The sequence below is a fragment of the Balaenoptera borealis genome (genome assembly GCF_965194805.1).
Source record: "Balaenoptera borealis genome assembly, chromosome: 10".
NCBI lineage: Eukaryota > Metazoa > Chordata > Mammalia > Artiodactyla > Balaenopteridae > Balaenoptera > Balaenoptera borealis.
Window position 1 is genome coordinate 72,633,203 of NC_138874.1, and position 22,871 is coordinate 72,656,073.

A 22,871-nucleotide genomic window follows, 5' to 3' on the forward strand; every position below is an offset into this window, starting at 1 on the left:
TCCATGGTTCCCCCACAGCCCTGGGTCCCTACATCCTGGCAAATCCCAGTTCCCAGAGGCATCTGGCAAGCAAGGAGGTGAGGGTGAGGGATAGGGGAGGGGGCAGATTGCTTTCCTCAGGGAGACAGGTGAGGCATCAGAGAACTCAAAAGAGACAGGCTTAAGACCCATTGCCCTGTTCTCTTGGGCCAAGTCAGAGCTGGCTGCCCTGGTCAGCGTGGGAGGGACAGAGGAGAGGAGGAGGATGGAGCTGGGGCCACGGGCAAGCTCATGGCCAGGTTCAGTTTCCTCCACCTCCTTGCCCTGTGGACTAGCAAACTACTTTGCCTTCCTTTTCTCTCTCTCCCTCCTTCCCTCCATCCCTCCCTTTCCCCCTTTTCCCTTTCTTTCTTTCTTTCTTTCTTTCTTTCTGATTTTAAAATATTTTAAAAATTGCTTTGGACATTTACAATATTTATCTGTCCTCTTTTATGTGTGTTTTGTGGGGAGGCAAAATGTAAACCATGAATTTAAAAGAAAAAGTTTCAGACAAGTAGTTCACTTAGTTTCCTGATCTGTAAAATGGGGACAGCAACGCCTGTCCTTCATACCCTACAGTGGTTGGGGAAACGGTACAAATGAACTTGGAGATGGAGTTATAAGCACTGTATACAAATTTTCCAACTGTCACAACTGCTGTGTCTCTGGTTGACTCAAACCTCTGGGTCCCTGACTTTCTCCAGCAAATATGTGTGGGGCAGGCTTTGGCCAGAACGTCCTAAGGAGGTGGTGAGGAGGGCTGACCTGCTGAGCGGGTGCCTGGCTGGTGACTGGACGGGTCAGGCTTACTGGGCCAGCCTCATAGCAAAGCAGTGTGAAACTAGGATGACGCTGGCTAATCCCCCCAAGCTCAGAAATCACACTGCTGCATTTGGGGGTATCAGATAGGGCCAAGGAGATTCCTGGGCTCTGGGCTCCTCTGCTAATACCCCCGACGTAAAAGAAGCTAATGGCACCTTCAGAAGGTGCCAAAAAAAAAAAAAAAAAAAAAAAAGATGAATAAAGGGCTGGGGGAAGGGGCTTCTGGCAGTGTCCCAAGCTCCTGAGGACAGAACAGCCGAACAGAAAGTCCTCGTGGTGGGGCCCTATGGAGCAGTCTCATTCTCCTCCCACCCACCACTGAGACAGGGAAGGAACACAAATGCTCCTCCGGCCTGGAGAGACAGACTGGAAAGCACTCAGCACCCCCCAGGGAATACATCCACGGGCCTAGCACTCACCAGGAACCGGTGGTCTGTCAACCCTGTCATTCCTGCCTTCAGACCTTAGAAGAAGGGGGATCATTATAAGAGGGAAGGGGACCCCTGGCGGAGGGAAGGTCCTTCCCTTTCTTGCACTCGTGCAGCGGGCCAGGGGCTGAGGTCCTACACTGGGTGTGGTGTGCGCTCAGGCCACCAGGGGGCGCTTTGAGCCTACTCAGAGCTGAGCGCGGGGCGGGGTGGGAGGCTGGCTTTGGCAGCGGCCACACCACACACCAGGACGCCAGGGCCCTACTGCCTCTAGCTCATACAGTCAGCAGTGATATATTTGCCCACTGGCATTTCCGGGGTGGTCCATTATTCTCTAGAAGCACCAACCAGCCTGGTTAAAATGCTTTGCTATCTTCAAAAGGCACAATTGCTCCCAGTTGATCACACTTTTCATTGTAAAACAATCACAATGATCCCAAAGGCAAGGTTTACAATGAAGGAAGCTAGCGCTTCGGCCTCCTGAGCTGGAATCGTTTGTTCCTAGTTCTGTAGAAGCTGGGGGAAAGTTCACAGGGAAATGCCTGCCCCAGGGTGTGGCCCCTGCCAGTGACACATTTCATCTCTCCGAGTTCTGTGGGCCCCAGATGAGACAGTGGACAATAAAGTGCCCCAAACTGTAGCAGCCAGCCTGAGGTTGCTCCGGGGCAGGCCCAGAGACAACAAGTTGGGTGGGGGGTCTCTTGCAGAGCCCCTTGCGGTGCTGGGAGGGCATACCCGATGCTGAGCTCCCCATGCTTAGCTTGGGGATCGAGCTTGGGGATCAGGGGTGACGAACCGCTTTCCGAGTCCCTGAGGCCTGGTGAGTCATACTCAATCAAGACCTCCACAGACCTCCAGAGCTTAATGCTGGCGATGGTATCGCTGTATTATACACTTCTCTGCTCGGGCCTTGGAGCCACGCCAGAATCTTTGACTTCCTTCAGGGTCATATTGGGCCAGAGACTCTAAGAGTCTCAGTTTCTTTGTTTGGAAAATGGTCACTCCTCCGTCACAAAGCTCTTGTACTACAATAAATACAACAGAGGCAAAGCTCCTCTTGTCTGCCCTGCCCTCAGCGTCTGCAGTGCCGGGAGAGCCCAGTCTCAGGTGGCCCGGCAGCAAGTTCTAGGAGCTATGAGTCTCTGAGGCCCAGAAGGTCCCAGGTCAGCAACCTGAGGAACCGCAGAGCCCCGGACGCTGGGTGGTGGGTGAGTCACCCAGAGACGTGGTGCCCCAGGAACCAGTCACGCATTTCAGCATTAGAACTCCCGACTCCCAAGCCGGTAGCCTGTCTCTATGGTGGCGGTCACCTCCCAAAGACACACACTCCCTCAGGCCGGCACACCTTGGCTGTTAAAGCTGCAGAAGGGTCCTGAAAGGTACTTTCCGGCTCCAATGAGGTCAGGTCAGACCCTCACACCTTCTTTAGGGTTAGGAATATGAAAATCCCTGCCCGTGGGATGTTAAGTTCCTGCCTTTGGGGCCAGCAGGAGCACCTCTTCCCCACCGCAGGGTCCTATACTCCTCCATGTGGACTGTCCCATCACACAAACAGGTTTGGGGCTTCCCAGTTCCTCTCCCCACTCAGCTGTTCCTACAGAGGGGATTGTTTTGGGGAATCCCAAGTGCCAAGGTCAAGCTCTTAGACTAGCTGTTCTCAGACTTGGCCTTCATCAGAATCCCCTGGAGGACTTGTCAAAACACAGCTGGGAGGGTGAAGAGTTTCTGATTCAGCAGGCCTGCGGGAAGGAGGGTGATAAGAATTTGCAGTTCTAACCCGTTCCCCGGTGATGCGGAAGCTGCTGGTGTGGGGACCACGTGTTGAGAACCATCATGATCTTAGAGCAATCCCTGGATGGCCCAGAGCTGAGGAACAGGGTCCAGTCAGAAGACCCCACCCCATGCCTTCAGCACAAGAACCGAAGTGAGCCCAACTCCTCACTTAGCAGCACAGATCAAAACTGCCCAGCACGCTGGGGCTCAGGACTCATCCCCACTTGCTCCAGGCCTGCATCTGCTGGCTAGTTATCTAACACCTATGCACAGGTACCGCACCATGCCTAGCTGAGGGGATGCAGGACTAGGAGCGCACTTGGCCCAGGTCTAGGGGATTATCACTCAAGTAAGAGACAGCGAAAGCAGAGATAGCAGGATGCTAGGATCAGAGCCCTGCGGGCAGCAGTAAGGAGCTGGGCCAGGGTGGGCTGCTGAGACAGGTGTCAGAGGCTGCTTTGCAGAGGAGCGCGAGCAAAGAAGCATGCAGAAATTCTGAGGGGTGGGGAGCAAGTTGTCAGGGCTGGTCCCAAGCCCCCACGCAGGGTGGGTGGATCAAGGGGAGGCAGAGTGTGAGGTCTGTGTCATTCCAGGTTGTCCCAGGCAGCCTAGCACTGCCTGAGCCAGGAGCCAGCAGCCTCCCTCCCGTCCAGGCTCCTGAACTGTGTGACACTGGCCTGGCCTGGCTGATGGAGGTCACCTCCCTGCCACTGACTGGCGATCCCCCTGCTGCCCAGAGCTGCCTGAACCTCGGGGCTCACCCCCTGTTCTAGTAATTACAGAAGGGGATGTGTGGTTGTTTGAAGAACTAATGGAAGTGAGATTCGTGAGCAGAGTGGCTTCCACCTGCATGAGGTCTCCGTGGGTTGCCAGGGCTTGAACTGTCTGTTCCCATGTTCAACAACAGAAGGGGAACTCAGAGGCCACTGGCCCTTGCCAGACGCTGATGGGCTAGAGAAAATCCAAGAGTCAACCCGATCTCAACCGTGGAAACCTCCCAAAATAAAGCCTAATCACACTCACGATAAGACACCCCATTTTGGCTTTTCAAATGCCCCGATATCCCGACCAGCGTTCCCATGTGAAAGATCTGGAAGTTCTGGATGGTGGGTGGCAAGACCAGGCCTTCACTTGATCTGCCCGGTGAGCAGAGGCCCCGAGCCTGGGCCCTGCTGGCCACTCCCTGGAGTCCAGCTGGTGCCCACGTGCTTGTATTTGGCTTGTTTTGTTTAGGCCACACAGTGCTTCGAGGTTTGGGAATTCCACATGAAATTCCAGATATCTAGCTTCCTTCGAAAAATCAGGAAGGGTCTGGGTGTACCAAGCCCACATCCCTGCACAGCTGCCCTGGGTTTGATCTGACCCGTGCTCTCCCATGTCCTCCACTCCCCACGCCCACCCTGCCTCTCATGTGCGGACCTTCCTGGCCCTGTAAGCATCTTCTGGGGAGCTCTCCTCTATCGCAAGGCTTTCCTCTTGGTTGACAAGCACAGAGACTCTGCTTTCACTCCTGTGTTGCCCCGTGAACTTGGGCAAGCCAGGGCCTTGTGCTGAATTCCTCATCTGTGCTGTGGGATGAGCAGGGGAAGGACTGGACCGTGCGGTCTCAAAGATTTCAGACTCCAATGTCCCGGCCTTCACGAAGACAAGAGTCCCAGGTGGAAGGAGAAGGCCCACAAGGGGATTTCCATAGGCTCTGCATTCTCACGGGGATGGTCCGACCCTCAGTACCCCTTGCAGGGATCTCAAAGGAGATAACCCGGTCCCCAACTCAGGGGATGGGTGACCTTACAATTTACTATCTAAACTGGACACTAAGAGTGAAGGAAAGGGTCTTAAGAATTACCCTTGATTAACAGGTATAAAGCAGGACTATTTTTGGCAAGCCAGGATAAATAGTGACCCTATGAAAAAGAAGAGAAATGGGCCTTACCTCTCTGTGTCTCAGCTGAAAGCTTCTGCCCTCATGGTAGCAGTTGTAGGTTTTCAGCAGGCTTAAGAGCTCCGACCTAAAAAGGTAAAGACACACATATGCTCTTGGAATGTGGTGGGGCCTTGGATAAAGCATTTGGCTTCGCTGGGCTCAGTTTCCTCATTTGTAAAATGGGCATAATGTACACGTTTTGCCAACAACATATAATCCATTGAGAGACTAGACTTTGCCATCAGACACACACCCTTTAGTCTTCTAGGGAGTTTCGCAGATCAGTGCTCCTGGAAAGCCCAGGGTGTGGCTGTGAAGGAAGCAAAACTCACAGAGGGGCCCAGGTCACGTTGTTGTACTTCTAGGGTATTTGCACAATGTCACTATTATAGATAAGAGTTCCTGACAATCTCCCTGTGCCTCACTTCTGAGTCACCTTCTCAGAATAAGTCACTTGGGCTTGGATAATTGGCATTTTAAAGGCTTGCTTTTTCTCCCCATATTACTTCTTACCCTTCTTACCCTTCTTAAAGGGTCTGGGGTGGCTGCTATGAAGGTACCACCAGGATGCCTCTTCCCCATCCTGACTTCCTGGACGTGTGATCAAGGGATGAAGGTGACAGCCCTGAGAGTAAGATCCTGAAGGCCCTAGGATGGCTACTCTGTCCAAATGCTGTCTCCCCAGAATAAAGGGAAAGCCACAGCTTGTGCCTTGGCTGAGGTGTGGCAGAGAGAAAATGAGGACAGCTCCCTGTACCCAAGCTGGGCTCTGCAGGGCAGTGCAGTCCAACAGACGTGCAATGCAAGCTACACACATCATTTTAGATCTTTTAGTAGCTATATTACCAAGGAAAATAAAACAGGGGAAATTAGTTTTAATAACACATTTTATTGAATCCAGTGTATCTAAAGTATTATCATGTCAACGTGAAATCTATGTAAAAATTATTAATGAGATTCTGGCTCATTATTTTATTTTGTAAGAAATGTTCGCTAGCTGGAGCATCTTTCATATTCACTACATCTCTCCAGCCACAGGTCCCGTGCTCAGCAGCCACATGCAGCTGGTGGCTCCCCTACTGGACAGAGATGCTCTTGAACCTCTCAGGTAATGCTTTCACCCACACTCGAGCAACCCAGGGCCTGGATGAGAAAAACACGCTCTGGTGCTCTGTTGTGCAGCCCTGGGTGATGTGGGGTGATGGCAACTGACAAGGGAACCCATTTACAACTTAATGGCATTAACAATGCAGGATTCAATACTGCATGTTCACTGTGCTTATAAGTGTGCAAACGCTGAATATAAAATTGTTAGGATACATACATGTATAACATATTTAATTAATCATGTATGGTTGTTATTATGACTTTTTTCAAAATGATATTTAATATTGTTACATTGTTCTTATTATCAGATCTAAATAAGGAAAATAATGGTATGGGAGTACTGTCTGTTTTCTCAGGGTCTTTAGTAGGAGGACCCCAGGGGGCAGGTCCTCAGCAAAAGCTAGTCCATTTCAAGGAGGCTTGGTTTGTCTTCAGGATGGCAGATAGGAGCTGCACAAATTTAGAAAATACTTGGACTCAGGACTTGAAAAGCAAGATAAAATGAAAAAATACACTTTTCTTTAGTTCAGCAATGAACTTGGAAAAGTATCTCAAACAGTTTTTTTATGATGAGACCAGAAGTCTCATCATAAACAAAATAAAATAAATAAAAATAAGCTGAGAAAAATATACTTTTTCAATAAAAACTCAAAACTAGTTTTGAGGGTTTTTTTTTTCCTGAACTGTTTAATGCAATAAGATGTTAGTATTGCTCTAGTTTTTATATAAATTAAATGCCATCTCTGCAGATTCACAGCAGGCACTGTCACACTTTCCTGCTTTTGTCTGCCCAAGGAGGCAGGGGTCAAACTCATGCCTTGATCCTTGATCTCCAAAGAGAAAGGTTTCAAAGAGAAGTGCTCTCATCACTGTCCCTGGGGCAGGCACATCATCGTGTCTACAAAAAGCACCCAGAATTCCTCCACCCACAGGCTGCCATGGCAGGGGAGTGGCCACGGGGGGAAGGCAGGCATGGAGACCCCTCTTTGCTCACAATGGCTTACTTCAGAATGGACTTGCTGTCACTGATGGGCACGTGAGAACTGGGCGGACAATCTTCCTTCATCTTTTGCTGTTGTCTGCAGACTCGGAAGTTACCTGCTGGTAGACAAAGGAGGGCCCACAGACACCTAAGCTGGGAGGAGTGATGGCCAGTGTGGCGCCGGAGCCTTGGTGCAGAGGCCGGAGCTTCTGCCTCACCTCCCACCTCCCCACCCTCTCACGTCCCCACGCCCCGACCCCTACTTCACTCCCACCCTACCCCCGCCCCCAGGTACAGGGCCAGACCTAGAGGACTTCATGGGACCCCACACCCACAAGTGTCAGCCCTGGCAGGGCAAGGTCAGAACTGCCCTATCAGCCCCCTTCCCGAAACCTCTTCATGATCCCTAGGAGTCAGATCAACCTCCTCAATATTTCAGATTATACCCTTTTTTTTCTTGATGGACACCCTGAATGATGGTTTCTACCTTGATTGCTCCCTCAAACCTCTAAGTCACCCCTGGCCTTTCACCTCCGTTTCCACGGAGCCTGAGGTGGTCCCCCCATCACTGCCTTTGGAGTCAGCACACCTGGACCAGCTCTCCTAGTGATGGGCTAATCGGTACCATGTTCACTACATGCTGGAGACTGTTGAGCATATTCTATGAATTATCTTATTTATTCCTTACAACACCATTATGAGGTAAGTATCATCCTATTCCCATTTCACGGATGAGAAAACAGGGACAGAAGTTAAGTACTTGGCCCAAGATTCCCAGTGAGTAAATGGCAAAGTCACCGAACACAAGCATCTAGACTCCAGATGCTGGTCTCTTAGCCCCTTCTCTATACTGATATCGGACAGTAACTTAAACCCCCGGACCCTTCATTTTCTCATCTGTACAATGGAGTAACCTCTATCCTATAGGATTGTTCGTGGACTCACCCATGAAACTGTCTCTATCTCTTCTCATTCACAACCTGGAAAAGTTTGTGGAGCTTCCCAAGCCCTCCTGGGTTTCTTTCACGGAGGGTAAATCCACTAGGGCTTTCTCTATCCTGTTGGCACCCTCCGTACCGATTCTTACTTCTCTCTGTCTCTGCATTATTCTGGCCGAGCACTCTCTTATCAAGGCCCCCTACGTGTCGGGCACTGAGCCACAGCTTCACACACACATGCATACTCTAACCTTGACCCTGCCTCCAACCCCCTTCTCCCAAGTTGCAGCTAGGAATCCGAGGGGTTTAGTTACCCTGGGAGGTGGCACTGACAGGGCACACAGCATGTCTTTCACACCATGGAGCTTGCTTGGCTCCTTCACAAAGAACTCCAACATCTGTTCACACAAACCTGGCTCAATCACGTCTTCCTGAGCTGTGTGTGTGCCAGTGCTACTGGGGGTGGGCGGGAGGTGGTCAAGGTCAGGTCCAACTGCTGTGGTATCGGTGACCTCAGAGCAGAGCCTGTCGCTGCAGAGGGGTGCTGACTCTGACTAGCCCAGCACACACTCTTCCCTGCTGGCTTGATCCACCCACAAACAAGATGTGCCAGCCTTCTTGTGGCCACATGAGCCCTGAATGAGCATTTGATTCTGGAGGCAGGGGACACACGGCTGGGGCAGAGAAGCTGAATGGTTTGAGAGAGGTGGGCTTCCCAGTGACATCAGAATCATCCCCTAAATTCCTCCCCTCTGCCTGAGTCTACAGTGAGGCAAACTGTGGCCTGCAGAGAGGGCAGGCCCCCAGCTGTGGCCAGCAGCCAACCCTACCTCTGTAGGGCACAGGGCATTGGCTCCGTAGGGGCCTGGACCTGGGGACCTCCAGCTGCCTTCTTCTTGGCCTATTTCAAAATAGGGTTTCGGTTCCTCAGCACCTCAGATACCCTGTGGAAAAAGTGATCTGCCAGGCTCGCTCTCTGGATCCTTCCTCAAATGCTTCTGATGCAGAAGCTGGCTTCAGCTCTGGGCAAGGCTGGGTTTCTCAGTCAACACTGTTTCTGTGGGTCCATGACACAACTGTCTTGCTTTAAGCAAGCGCATAATGGGAAGGGCTGGATTTACCCAGAAATAACAAGAGATGGTTTTTTCTCTCGCCTTGCTCTGTAGCCAGCTTCTCTTCCACTCCTCGCCACTGCCTGCTCTGAGCTCCAGCCTTCCGGAGCTGCTCACGGTTCCCCTAATGGGTTCTATGCTTTTGCTCCCCTTTGGGCTTTTACAGCCATTCTCTGCTCAGAACCCAGCGCCGTCCTCGTCCTGTAGCCTAACCGTAGCTCGCCAGGAAGCCCGCGCCGGAGCAGACCCTTCTCCAGCAGCAGCAGCTTCTCTCTGGCCTAGCTCCTGCTCCCGGCTCTCCCCTGCAGGGCCGGCCTCTTGATTTGACTCTCCCAGGAGAGGAGGAGGGTGGTGTGCCTGGGATGTTGCTTTTCTGCCTCACCACTTGTTTCCAGCACGGAGTGCAAGCCTGGGACGCTGCAGGACGTCCGCAAATGGCTGTTAAATTATTGGACGAATACAGAAAGCCTCATGGGGTCCCCCAAAGTCAACTTTCCAGAGTTGTGCATACACAGCTGGAACAAATCATGCAAAAGTCTCCAGGGGCCAGGGAAGTGACTCAGCTGAGGGACACTGATCAGGGGACTTGGGGACACATTCCCCTTCCAGAGGGGCAGATCTTCTGGTGTTTCACGAGAAGCCAGAAATCTGGATTTTTATGGGCTACATTTTACTGTTTAAAGTTGGGTGACTGTGGTAGAGACAATTACTGCCCCTGGAATGACCACGTGATAGCTCCCGTCCCCCAGCCCCCCGCAGCTATGGGGCCACGTGACTAGCTCTGCAAACAGAAGTGTTGTTGTCACTCCCAGGCCAGTGCATCTGAGCCAGTGCATGACCCTGCGGCTCTCCTGTTCCCTGTCGTGGTGACCCAGAAAGCCACATGTCCCAGTAAGTACAGCTTCCTGATGGTCAGCCTGGGACCCAAAGTGCTTCTGTGGACCGGACGTCTCTGCCAATCCACAACGAGTATGGACTGGGAAAGAGAAATAAACCTCTGCTGTGTTTCAGGGATTTGTTACTGCAGCATAACCTAGGCTATCCTGACTAATTCAGTAAATAATAAAGTTAAAATGAATATATATATGTATGTATATGTGTGTGTGTGTGTGTGTGTGTGTGTGTGTAACTGCTGGCGCATGACATGACTCCATTTATAACACTGTCTTTCTCCCAAAGCATGTGGGGAATATGCCCATTTTGCTCTATTTAGTAGGGACACTTACAAGTGGAATTCTCTATATCAAGCAGTGATTAGTTATTAATAGAAGATGCTTCTTAAAGTGCTTTGGGCTGGGAGCTGCTAAAGACCCGTGTAGCTTCAGTTACATGCTTTTTCCTCTCTGGGCCTTGATTTTCCCATCTGTACAATGAGAATATTGATCTCCAATGAGTTAGAAATTTTCTCAACTGTAGAACTCTTTGTTCAAATGCAATAGTTATGCAAATCAGATTAAAGGGGCTGCTCTGGTTGAAGGTGAGGTGCGTGGCGGGGCGCCCCATCCACGGCTTTGCCTAGGGCTCTGGATAATACTGTGCTGAGTAACACAGGAGATGCTCCCCGCAATGGCCTTCTGGAATGCTTTACCCTCAAGAGCCTGCTTATTTAAAGGACACGACCAACAAGCCAAGTGTCTCCAGCTGGAGTTGGGTGACATCAGCTGGGGGAGACAGCTCAGAGGGAATCAGGAGGAAAGTGCAGAAGGGTCCTGGATTGCAGAGAGCAAAGCGAAAGGAGAAGGTGGCTCATAGGGTAAACAGCTTATGTGGCAGGGACAGAGAATGGGGTACACCATCCCAGGTGAGGGAAGGAGATAAGTGAGCAAGGCTGGGGGGAGGCAACGAACGAGGGCTCTTTCAAATTGCCGGGCAGGGTCTGAGCCTTACAGGGGGGGAAACTTTGCTCTATAGAAAAACAATCTCTTCTTTGAGAGAACCACATACTGCTGTGTCCTCTGACATCCATCATGTGTGTGGCCCGAAGCCAGTCTCGTGGTCTCTGGTTCTCACGTGTCCCATCCCCCAACCCCAACTCGGCAACACCTCCATCTCCTTGTGTTCCAGACCTCAGCTCTGGGGTCACTCTCAGAATTCCTCTCCAAATGCCAACACTGCATTTGTGCCTCCTTTACCCCACTGGAGGTTGAGGCGGTTTTCATTGATTTTGATCCTCCCAGTGTCTTGTCCGGTTCTCAAGTGAGCTGCATGTGTACCTAAGAGGCATCCTAGGGATAACCTGAATGAGAGAGCTTTGAGGGACAGCGGGCACACACACCCCAGGAAGAAAGCCAACTGAGATTTCTCTCCATTTGGAGCGTGTTCCTGAAACCGCCCCTTAAACACTCACTGTCCTCATGCATTGGGCAGGACTTAATGAATCTTCAGTGGAGTGTTTTTCTACCTTTTAAAAAAGGACAATCTTATCTTTAAATAAAGCTCTAGGAGAAGCTTAACACACAAATGGATTAACGTGGGGCTGCTTTGGTTGAAGCAGGAGTCGGGGAGAGGACGGGCTGGCCCCCCACCCAGGCGCAGGCTGCAAAGCACAAAGTGACAGGTGCAGCTGGGCAGGCCAAGCCCTGTGGCTCTGGGAAGTCCAGTCTTCCTTGTCTCAGCCCGCTCCCCTCCCCCAGGCCCCAGGGCACAGAGCTCAGGCCTCCACACTTGCTCCCCTGGCTGGAGGAGGCTCTGTCCCCAACCCGAGGACTCAGGCTGCGCCAGGGCTCCCTGTCCCCCGGAGGAGGGGCCCCAGGGCAGCAAGCCAGCCACGGTTACCTGTCCCAGTGAACAGGCAGTGGATTGTTTTCGCTTTCCACTTCAGCAGCTGCTCTGCCAGCCGTGAGGAGGGGCTGCTGAGGACAGTGGGCCCGCTGCCTGCCCTCGCTATTGTCCCTGGCCTTTGGTTTGGGACAAAGGACAATGAAGCCTTTAAAGCTGCGGCCCATCTTTCCTCTTTTGGGGTCATGGAGCTGGTTATTATGGGAGAAGGCAGCTCTGCGGCTCCTCAGGCCATCACTGCAGTCCACTTCCTACTGGCTAACGGCAGAAGCAGAAAAAGAAAGCTAACGCGGTGGCGTTTTCATGAAGCTAAATCCACTGCATTCGAAAGCCTTTTATTTCAAGACGATGTGCTGCCTACTTTTTAGTCCTACGATGCCCTCTCTTCCATAAAACAGTGGCAGTGATAGATGGTCGTTGTTGTTCTAACTTGGCAAAATGGAAAATGTATCGGCATCCAAATTAAAATGTTCCGAGGATGTCTGTGAAATCTGAGTGCCTGGTAACCTCTGTTCTAACATCTTATAAAATTATGACTCTGAAGTTCTTCTTTAGGCAGGATTAAAATCAAATGTGTAAAGACCGTGACATGGCGAGTCAAAGAAAGAGGACGGAGCATGTGGGGCACAGCTGGGAGCCTCTCAGCCCAGGCTGCTCAGACCAGAAGGAGGTAGGAGGTCCCTAGGGAAAGGGCAGGTGCTGGTGACACTGTCATGCATTCCTGTGAAGCCTGAGTCTCCTGCTCTGCAGCCCGTGGCTGCAACTTTCAAATGCCAGCCAGGGCCAGCAGGAAGGTGGCGCAGAAAACAATGAACCTTTAAATGGGCCCTCCCTAGCTAGCACCTGTTAACCGGCAAATGGCAGGAGGTTGGCCAGGGAAGAAGCTGTAGTGCCTGCTGGTACCAGCTGCCTCTGAGAGGGGGTCTGGCCAGACACAGGCCACCCCCTGGCAATGGATTTGTGCCGAGAAAGCCAGCTGTTGGGATGCGGATGGCGGGCAGGGACGCAGCAGCTGCAGCTTCCATCCCCTTCCACACTGCTGTCCTTGCCCTTCCTCTCTCCTCTGCCTTCACCCCCTGGGCTTGGCCACACTGTCCCTGCCCCAGCCCTGGTGGCTGGAAGCCCAGAGGGACGTTGTGCACAGTCCAGTTGGAGTCGAGGGAGAGCAGGAATGGCAGCTGCAGAGCCACCCAGCACCTCCACTCGCCGCCTTCCCCTCGGTCTACCCCCTGGCCCCAGCTCACCTTTACTGTATCCTCCCCACCCCCGAGGTCCTGGGCTTCCACCAACGCTCCCCCTGAGCCTATCCCAGCACCAGGCTCCCTGACACCATTGCTCTTCCTCTGAAGAGCCCGGCCCTCTGCACCCAGGCAGGTTGGCCCTCCTCACAGCTTTCTGACAGTCGCCACCTAGAGGCGGTGCTGCACCCAGACCCCTGCAGCCAGGTCTCTGGCTTCTGCCCTTGCTTTCGAGGCCTGGCACCCTGGGGCAAGAAAGCATTTCCAATCCTACGGCTCCCCCTTACATACATATTCCCTGGCCCCGCGGGATTCTCCCTCCCCAGACTGAGCTTAGCTCTTGCCTATGGAAGAAGAGATCTAGGAAAAAAGGAATCCTCTCAGCTATGCTTTTTGGGCCAAACAGGTACTCAGAATGACCACTGGTTAATATCCCAATGGCCTGGAGCCAGAGGTGCAGGCCCTCCGAGTGCCAAGTGCCAGCTGCTGCAGGGCTGCACTGGGTGCTCAAAATGGCTGCCCCTCCTCGTCCCCCACGTCCTCCCATTCCCCCAGCCCGTGCCACCCACTGCACCAGACCTGTGTGCTGCATGCAGCTGCTGGAGGTGGTTTCCTGTGAGACACGGTTTGGCTCAGAATATTCTGGGTCATGGAGCCCTCTGGAGTCTCTTGAAAGCTTAACACACTGTCTCCAGAAAAATGCCCGTGTGTGCATGAGTGTGCACACATACACACACTGAATTTGCACACCATTGCAGGAGGATCAGTAAGCCCCTGCTCATGTGCTCCTGGATCTGCAGGTCCCAGGTTAAGAACTTCTGCTGAAATGTGTCACATCAAGGGAGAGGAGGCAAAGGGGCATACTAGAGAGAAGTCTGGGTATGAGCTTCGCTGGGGTATCAGCTTGGCACGTGACTTCAACGTGTTGTGACATCTCTCGGGCCTCAGTTTAGCCAGGATTGTCCTGGCAGCTGGACCAGAGTGTCTTTAGGTCTCTTCCTAGCTCTTTGGCTATGGGGCTGTATGACACCCTCGACTCCACCCCCCAAGGTCAGGCAAGGCAAGGGAAGGGGGTTCCAAATCTCTCTAAGCAGTGCATCCTGGGGAAGGAGGTCAGACAGCCAGAAAAGGAGACTGAGCAAACGGCAAGTTCCCCTTTAACAAGAGTGACAAAACTGCAGAAGCTTCGGGAAGTGCAGCCACTTCCTATTTGATTTTGATTTACTTTAAAACAATTTGAAAATATTTTCTTCAGTGCACTCTGTGAGAGAATAACCACCAGCCTTTGCAAGGATCTGGGTTTAAAGCTCTGCTCTGAGATTCTTTAGCTGTGTGACCTTAGGCAAGTCCCTTTCCCTCTCTGAACCTCAGGTTCCTCATTAGCTGAATCACTAACTGCTGTGAAGGTGAATGAGGAAACAGGTAAGATGGGCCTGTATGGGGTTCACCCATGATAAACAGAAGTTCCCAATAGAGGTCACAGTGGGAGTCAGGGTCTCCAGAGAGACAGTGAGGCTCTGGAGATGGGAACCTGGGACTCAGAGAGGATGACAGTCCTCAGCAGGAGTGTCTGTGAGCCACAACAACTGGCTGAGTTCACTCTCAAAACCAGGGTCAAGTCCAGAGTGCTTTCTGGTAATCAGAGTCTCCCCTTTGAGCCTTTGCATTTACAGGACCTGAGCTATAACACACGCCTGAGTTCTGTTCATGTTCTGTTGTTATGGGTCATTGTCCAGCTGACCCTCACCCGGGGGGACCCTGGACTTCACTCTGTTCTCGACCTCCAGGCCACTTGCTGGAGTCTCATGGTGGAAATATGGTCCCACCTCCCGGCTTTCACACTGACACTTTAATCTGTGGCCGCAATCTCACTTTCCCTGTAAAGTCTGGAACCACAGGCACTACACACAAAGGGAATAATGACAAAAACTAATGAAAACGTACCGACAGTGTTGAAACACACCCCATTACAACTTCTTAGCCAGCAATTTTTTGACCTAGGTTTAAGGCATTCATCTTCTCTCCTCTCCCTTCCCCTTCCTCTCCTCTCCCTCCCCAGTACCCCCCCTGCCCCCCCCAGCACCTCCCACTCTGCTGGCAGCAGCTCAGGAATTACTCAGGGGAGCCGGGGGGCGGGCAGGCAGATCGGCATTTTAGTTGTAGTTAATATTTACTCATGGCTTCTGGCAACAAATCTTGATTGTGCTGTGAGCAGTTAAACTAGAGAGAAGCCAGTGAGGATGCTTCCTGCAAGTGCAAGTACATGGCTTTGGAGTCCAACCTGCTTGGGCTAAAATTCCAGAATCCCAGCCCTCACCTGTTGTGACCCTATTTAATTCCTCTGTGAAGTGGGATTACTCACAGCTCTCTTTTCAGTGTTTCAAGAAAACACTGGCACTGGCCTGGCACTGATCCTGGTGTGAGAGAAGGCCCTCACTCCCCCAGGCCTGTGCCAGATGAATAAAAAAAAAGGCATCTGTCTGGAGTGGGAAGTGCAGGACACAGTCAGGAGCACGGGGGCGAGCAGAGTGGCTGGCAGGGTGAGCTCTGAAGTCAGTGGGTGAAATGAATGAGACCTGGCACAACAAGCCCTGGGTTAAAATCCTGACTCCACCACTGACTCATCTGGGTAAAACTGGACAATTCCATAACTCTTAAAGCCTCAGTTTTCTCATCTGAAATATTGTGCTAAAGCTCTTAGCACAGGTCTGGGAACAAGGCAAATCCTCTATAAATAGCAATTGTGAGGCCCTGCTTCTGCTATTATCTTGGTGTTCATGGTCTTCCATCCATGAAATCTGAGAATTGTGCCAGAGGCACTTCGAGCCTCTCCCCCCAATTCTAAGATCAATGCTTCTAGGATATTGGCCAAGATGAGAGACAAGGTGGGCAAAGATGTAGCCTGCTGCCGCGCGCACACCTGCTGTGCTCAGGTTTTAGCTTCTAAAGTGCCCTCTCCTTGGAGGAGGTGCCTGGCGCAGTGCTCACTCTCAGCCTTGGGCCCGAGGCCCACAATACGCCAGGCTGGCAGAGGGAGGGGACTTTGCACGCGGCAGCCAAGGGCACCAGTGCCCAGACTCCGGAGCCCCCGGCTGGGGAAGGTCCTGGGCTCGGGCGGTGGGCGGAGGTCGGCGCTCCGTGGACGCCCCGAACTCTCTCGCCCGTGCATCACTCACCGTCCACTCATCGCGCTGTCCAGAAGCCGCTGCTGCTGCCTTGCCCTCGCAGTCGCCGGAGACGCATCCGCAGCGCCTACTGCTCCGGGGCTTGGAGCGTCAGGCCCGCCCCTCCCCGCCCCTCGCCCCGCGCCGGCCAATGGCGTCACGTCACCTTGTGCGGCCCGCCCAGCCCCGGGCACCGCGGGGAGGGTCCGCTCCAGGCGGTGTCTGAGGGGCCTCGGGGAAGGGTTGGGGCGTCTGCTTTGCGGGGAGTCCCCGGACTACACAGAGGGCACCTGGAGACTCGCGGAGGAAGCAGCCCCGACTCGGTCGGGAGGGTCCGGTATGCAGACCAAGGCCAGGGACCTTGGGGGAAAGGACACCCTTGGGTTTCCAACAAAGGTCGCTGTGCGGGCCCCGCAGTTACTAGTGTGCCTGCCACGAAAGAGGAGGTTATCAGTAGAACCTGAGCGATGTTAGTTTTTGCTCAAGGACCACCTGTGTGCAGTCCGGCTGTTTGCTTGCTGTGGCCTCTCAGAGCCCCACTGTATTTAAGAAGCCAGACCCTGGACTTCCCTGGTGGCGCAGTGGTTAAGAATCTGCCTGCCAATGCGGGGGACACGGGTTCGATCCCTGATCGGGGAAGATCCCACATGCGGCGGAGCAACTGAGCCCGCGTGCTACAGCTATGAAGCCCACACACCCTAGAACCCGTGCGCGGCAACAAGAGAAGCGACTGCGATGAGAAGCCGGCACACCATAACGAAGAGTAGCCCCCGCTCGCCGCAACTAGAGAAAGGCCACGCACAGCAACAAAGACCCAATGCAGCCAAAAATAAATAAATAAATAAGAAATAAATAAATAATAAAATAAAATCTCATTTGTAAAAAAAAAAAAAGAAATCAGATCCTCTGATGATTAAGAGGAGATAAACTTCTCTGCCGGTTACCGCCTGCTGGAGGAGGATTTGCCTGTGCAGAGGCAGAGGGGACAGAAGAGCACAGGCCTTTTGGGGAACTCAGAACAGTTCAGTGATTCTGGGGTGTGGGGTGGCAGGGAAGGGGAAGGGGTTGATGGAAACAATTGCAATTTCTGTTTTATATCACCATCCCAGTACTGACCTCGGGACTTCCCCTTCCCTCCCCCAACATGAATCATATTACTTTCGTTCAATCTGTGGTTCCTAATCTTTTTAGAGTCACATGGCCATTTTAGAATCAGATACGGACCTTTTAGAAAAATGCAGGTGCCCACATAGGCAAAAATCAGCCTGGGATTTGAGTCTTTGAGTCCCTGGACCCCACTTGAGAGAGGCTGGGCTAATCGTTGTTGTTAGGGCTGCTGGATTTGGGGTAAAGAGATTGGTCTCTACCATCTACTTCCTGCATGACCTTGCCATGTTGCAATCGCTCTGGCCTCAGTTTCCCTACCTGTAAAAATGAGGGAGCTAAAGATGACCAGGCCAGGTAGGGATCTTTCAGCTCTGCCTTTACATGAATTTGTGAAGAGTGGCCCATCCTCTGCCAGCTCAGGGCATCCCAGTGGTTGGGGACCTCCACTCCTTCATAGCCCAAAGGTCTGATCCTCAAACCTGAGGACAAAAATTGGGTGCTTCAAAAAGTTTTTTTCTTTTTTTTTTAACAATAAGTAAAATTCAACATAGCCCTCAACCTCTGAGCATTCATTCATGCCCAATAGGATAAGTAAACATAGCACCCAGGTAAGATACAATTTCCCTGGCGCCCTCCAGCACTTGAGAGTGTGGGTCAAGCTGATGTTATCATCAGGGCCAGGACTAGCCTGGAGTGATGATTGGCTTTGAGGGAGCAACCTGATGTGTCCTGCACTCCCACTGTGTGTCAGGCACTCCGCTAGGTGCTTTACAGCAGGGATCCCACACAATTCCCTCAACATTCCTGGGGAGCTGGGTGTTACTACCCGCATTTCACATGGACCACGAGTGTCCATCGTCAAGTACCTTCAGAAGGAGAATCACCTTTTCCTTCAGTATTCAATGGAACTGTATTTGACCCACAGCTCACTTATGGTGGGTGTTGTGTATATGGTTAGTTGCCAACCCAGTACCCGTTCCCTTCTTTGGCAAAAAGAAAGAGAGAAAGGAAGGAAAAGAAAGGAAAAGAAAGGAAAGTTGCTGCAGCCACTATGGAGAACAGTATGGAGGTTCCTCAAAAAACTTAAAATAGAGTTGCCATGTGATCCAGTAATTTGGAGAAAACTAGAATTCAAAAAGATACATGAACCCAATGTTCATGGCAACACTATTTACAATAGCCAAGACATGGAAACAACCTAAATGTCCATGGACAGATGAATGGATAAAGAAGATGTGGTAAATATATACAATGGAATATTACTCAGCCATTAAAGAAGAATGAAATAATGCCATTTGTAGCTACATGGATGGACCTAGAGATTATCATACTAAGTGATGTAAGTCAGAAAGAGAAAGACAAATACCATATGATATTACTAACATGTGAAATCTAAAATATGACACAAATGAACTTATCTACCAAACAGAAACAGACTCACAGACATAGAGAACAGACTTGTGGCTGCCAAGGGGAAGGGGGCATAGGGGAGGGATAGACTGGGAGTTTGGGATTAGCAGATGTAAACTATTATATATAGAATGGATAAACAACAAGGTCCTATTGTATAGCACAGGGAACTATATTCAATATCCTGTGATAAACCCTAATGGAAAAGAATATGAAAAATAATATATATATATATAACTGAATCACTTTGCTGTACACCAGAAACTAACACAACATTGTGAATCAACAATACTTAAAAAAAAAAAAGTTGAGAGGGAGAAAGAGAGAGAGACAGAGAGGGAGAGAGCAAGAGTGAGCAACTTGTTTGGAGCAGCAATGTGCCACTCCCTGGTGAAGGATCAAGACAACTTGTATTTTTCATACTGTACTTACAATCCAACAGTGTATCATGAAATTAAGTTAGTAGGTGATTTGACTAGTATTTAAAAAAAAATAGAAAATATCAGTGTATAGCACACATAGTAAACATAAGTTGTGTCTTATGAAACTTTTGTTTGCACTATGTTTCATTTATGTGTATTAGGCTGTGATATAAAATGTGTTTCTCACTGTGGGCCACAGTCAAAAAAGGTTGAAAGCTAGTGTCTAAGTCAGTCTTGACAATCTTTTTCATGGCTTTCTCAGCTTCCTTTGAAGCTATAAGTGGTCACATGACCCAATTCTGGGCCAAGAGATAGGGAAAAGTGTGCTGGGGGGAGAGTGAAGACAACTTTTGCTTTCCTGATAGAAGGATCAGATAGATACCCCCTTTCCCTGCCTTTCTGTCTCAAATGTGGATAATGTGTAATGTCTGGAGCATTGGCAGCCATTTTGAGGTTATGATACAACATGTCCACATACTAAAGCTAAGGGAGCACAAAGATAAAAGAAGTCTGAGTCTTTATTAACATCATGGAGTTGCTGCATAATGCCTTCACTGCCTACTCTAGATTTCCTGCCATGGAGAAAAATAAACCACTATTGGTTTAAGCCAGAGGTTGGTTAAGTCTTTTCTGTAAAGGGCCAGATAGTAAATATTTTAGGCTTTGTGGGTTAAGTGCTCTGTGCTGCACCTACTTAGCTCTGCTGTTGTGGCTCGAAAGCGTCCACAGATAACAAGCAAATCAAAAGGCATGGCTGAGGTTGCAATAAAACTATTAACAAAACAGGATAGGCCACATGTGTCCCATGGGCTATGGTTTGCTAACTTTTACTTTCCCTAGATGATCTTGCCCCTAGATGATCTTGCCCTTTTTATTGCCTCTCTGACCTCATCTCCTCCCACTTCCCCTCCCTCTCTTTGTTCTGACCACACTCTTCTTCCCACATACCAGGCCCACTCCCACCTCACGGCCTTTGCACATGCTATTGCCCCAGCCTGGAAAGCTTGCCCCTCAAACATCTGCATGGACTCACTCCTTCATCTCCTTCAGGTTTTACACACAAATTGCTTTTCTTTGAGGTCTTCCCTGGCCCACTATCTAAAATGCCCATCCCTGGCCCATGCAGACTATTTTCTGGCACACTGTATTTCATTTCTTTTATCATGAGCTCCTTGATGGAAGGAGATTATATCTGTTTCCTTAGATATTGACTCTGCCTGGAATGTCAAGGTGTTTAATCAACATTTGGCGTAGGACTGATTTTTTTTTTTTTTCTTTCTGCAAGATTCAGGTAAGAAAACAGACTTAGGGAGGCTCATTACCCCATCCAAGGGGACATAGAATCTGGGTTTGCCCCCTGGTGGCCCTGGTGGTCATGTTCGTGCCACCAGAGAATGAGAGTAGAACAATATCTACCTCTATGGGAAGATCGGGCCTCAGGGAAGCTGGGGCCACAGAATTTTCTGCAAGACTACTTCCCCCAGGGCATCACCCCAATAAAGGGGGCCTTTGGGAGTCCATTAAGGGAATAGAGCATTATCCTGTTATCTTGGGCAGTCTCATTTTTTATAGCATTCCTGCATCAGAAAGTCTTTAGAAAAGTTATTATTTTGTGAACAGTCCAGACTGACTTGTAAGATCCATAAAAAGCCAAATGGGAGCACTCATGATCCAACATTTTTAGCTAAGAAAGAGCCACAGGGCTTCCCTGGTGGCGCAGTGGTTAAGAATCCGCCCGCCAATGCAGGGCACACGGGTTCGAGCCCTGGTCCGGGAAGATCCCACATGCCACAGAGCAACTAAGCCTGTGTGCCACAACTACTGAGCCTGCGCTCTAGATCCCTCGAGCCACAACTACTGAGGCCCGTGGACCTAGAGCCTGTGCTCTGCAACGAGAAGCCACGGTAGTGAGGAGCCCGTGCACGGCAATGAAGAGTAGCCCCCGCTCACTGCAACTAGAGAAAGCCCGCGTGCAGCAACAAAGACCCAACGCAGCCAAAAATAAATAAATAAATAAATAAATAAAATAAGTAAATAAATTAAAAAAAAAAAAAAATAAAGAGCCACAGAGGATAAACTTATATTTGATTTGTAACTGTGGAAACGGAAAGGAGCCTGCGTCTGATCAAACACATGTGACTTCTTGCATCAGGTAAGGCTGCCCCTGGGGCAGGGGGCTCTGCTCAGCTTTGGCTTGAAGCTTCTTGGCACTAAGGCACCGTTCCAAGTAGACTGAGAAATTGCCTTCTTCCCTCTGGTGCTTTGAGAGGCAAGTCGTGAAAATGACTCGGTATAATCACATGCTGTTGAGATGCAATTTAGATTTCTCTGTGTCTTGAAGGAAAAATAGGCTTATGTATTTTAACATAAATAATATTAATAATGAAGATTATTTTCAAGGCCATTCCCTTAAAACAGTAAAGGGGAGTTTGAATTAAAATTACTGGTTAATTGCCTAAGGTCTTTTATGGATGACTTTGTTACTCTCTCCAACATAAGATTCTGAACAAGTGAGTTTTTAAAGCAATTTTTCAAAAAGTCTGCAGATTCTGAGTGTATATTCTTTAGAAAACAATTGGATGATTGTATTTGATTGAGATCTGTAAGATCCAGTTTAAACCAAGCAGCTTTTCTTTATCTTTAATGGGCTCTGTTTTATTAAACCCATCAGGAGGAAGAGGCCACTTACAGAATGCTTCTTGCACCATTTGTTTTGGTGGAATCCTTGAGTAGTGAGGTCATCCCATTGCATGATCTTAACATGCAGCAGGATTTGCCATCAGTTTTCAGATGATTTCTCAAATTATTTGCATACCATCTACCTTTCTTTCCTATGTGAAATGGTTTTCATTAACTCCATTTGTTAGCATAAATATAATAACTTCAGGTTAATATATGGAATTCTGCAACCCATTCCAGAGGTAGGCTGGGAATGAGAATTTATTCTCCAAATGGACATAAATTTCAATGATATATGCCATATAAGTGCCTTCTCCTTAAACGGGCATGCATGTGCACCTGTGTGTGCGTGCACACACACACACACACACACACACTTAACATATTGTTGGTCCTTTAAGTTATGCTTTGGAAAACCTTTTGTATCCCATTCTGCAGAACTAATAAGTGCTTAGGCACTGGCTTTCCTAGGAGGAAGAGAGTTTGCTTTAAAAGGTGATATAGCTAAAGACTGCTGTTGAAACTTCCTTCTGGGGAAAAATAACAGCTTATCTCAAGTCCCTTCTCCACTTGGTCCAGAGAAGAGGATGTAAATTGGCCCCAGATCTGCTCGAAAAAAATATGTGAGGACAAGGATGGCATGAACATCTACAGACAGAGAACATAAACAGATCTGGTTTGTTGATAAGTCAAAGCTCTTTCTCTACACCGCCCCCCCCCTCCCTATCTTCCTGACACTGGACATACATACTTTTTTTTTGGTTCATTCAACAGTACAAATCAGAAGGCTAGGGGAAGGACATCTCTCCACTTCCTTGGATTTTCCCTGCCTTCCTGCGCCTCCTCCAGACCTGTGTCACCTCCCCACTCACCTGCATTTCATATGTTCTTCCACCTTCTATGTGGTTATGCCCCTGGAGGATGCTGACGATGTGGGGTTGCTAGAAAGTCGATTATTATGAATGGATG

At 50.1% G+C, this 22,871-nt stretch overlaps 1 protein-coding gene across 2 annotated transcripts in view; it reads right to left on the reverse strand.

The window, feature by feature from the left end:
* RASSF4 (Ras association domain family member 4) overlaps positions 1-16,417 on the reverse strand; it is a 33,603-nt gene extending 17,186 nt beyond the window's left edge. The window contains exons 1-3 of one of the 2 annotated variants that reach the window (XM_082339609.1): positions 16,297-16,417; positions 7,077-7,170; positions 4,975-5,050 (exon numbers count right to left, since the gene is read on the reverse strand). In XM_082339609.1, coding sequence (XP_082195735.1) covers positions 4,975-5,050; positions 7,077-7,138 — 138 coding nt within the window. In that variant the 5' untranslated portion in view covers positions 7,139-7,170; positions 16,297-16,417. Of the gene's footprint in view, positions 1-4,974; positions 5,051-7,076; positions 7,174-16,296 lie in introns of both variants that reach the window. The other variant, XM_082339610.1, reaches the window with a different exon arrangement.
* Positions 16,418-22,871: the final 6,454 nt, after the last annotated feature.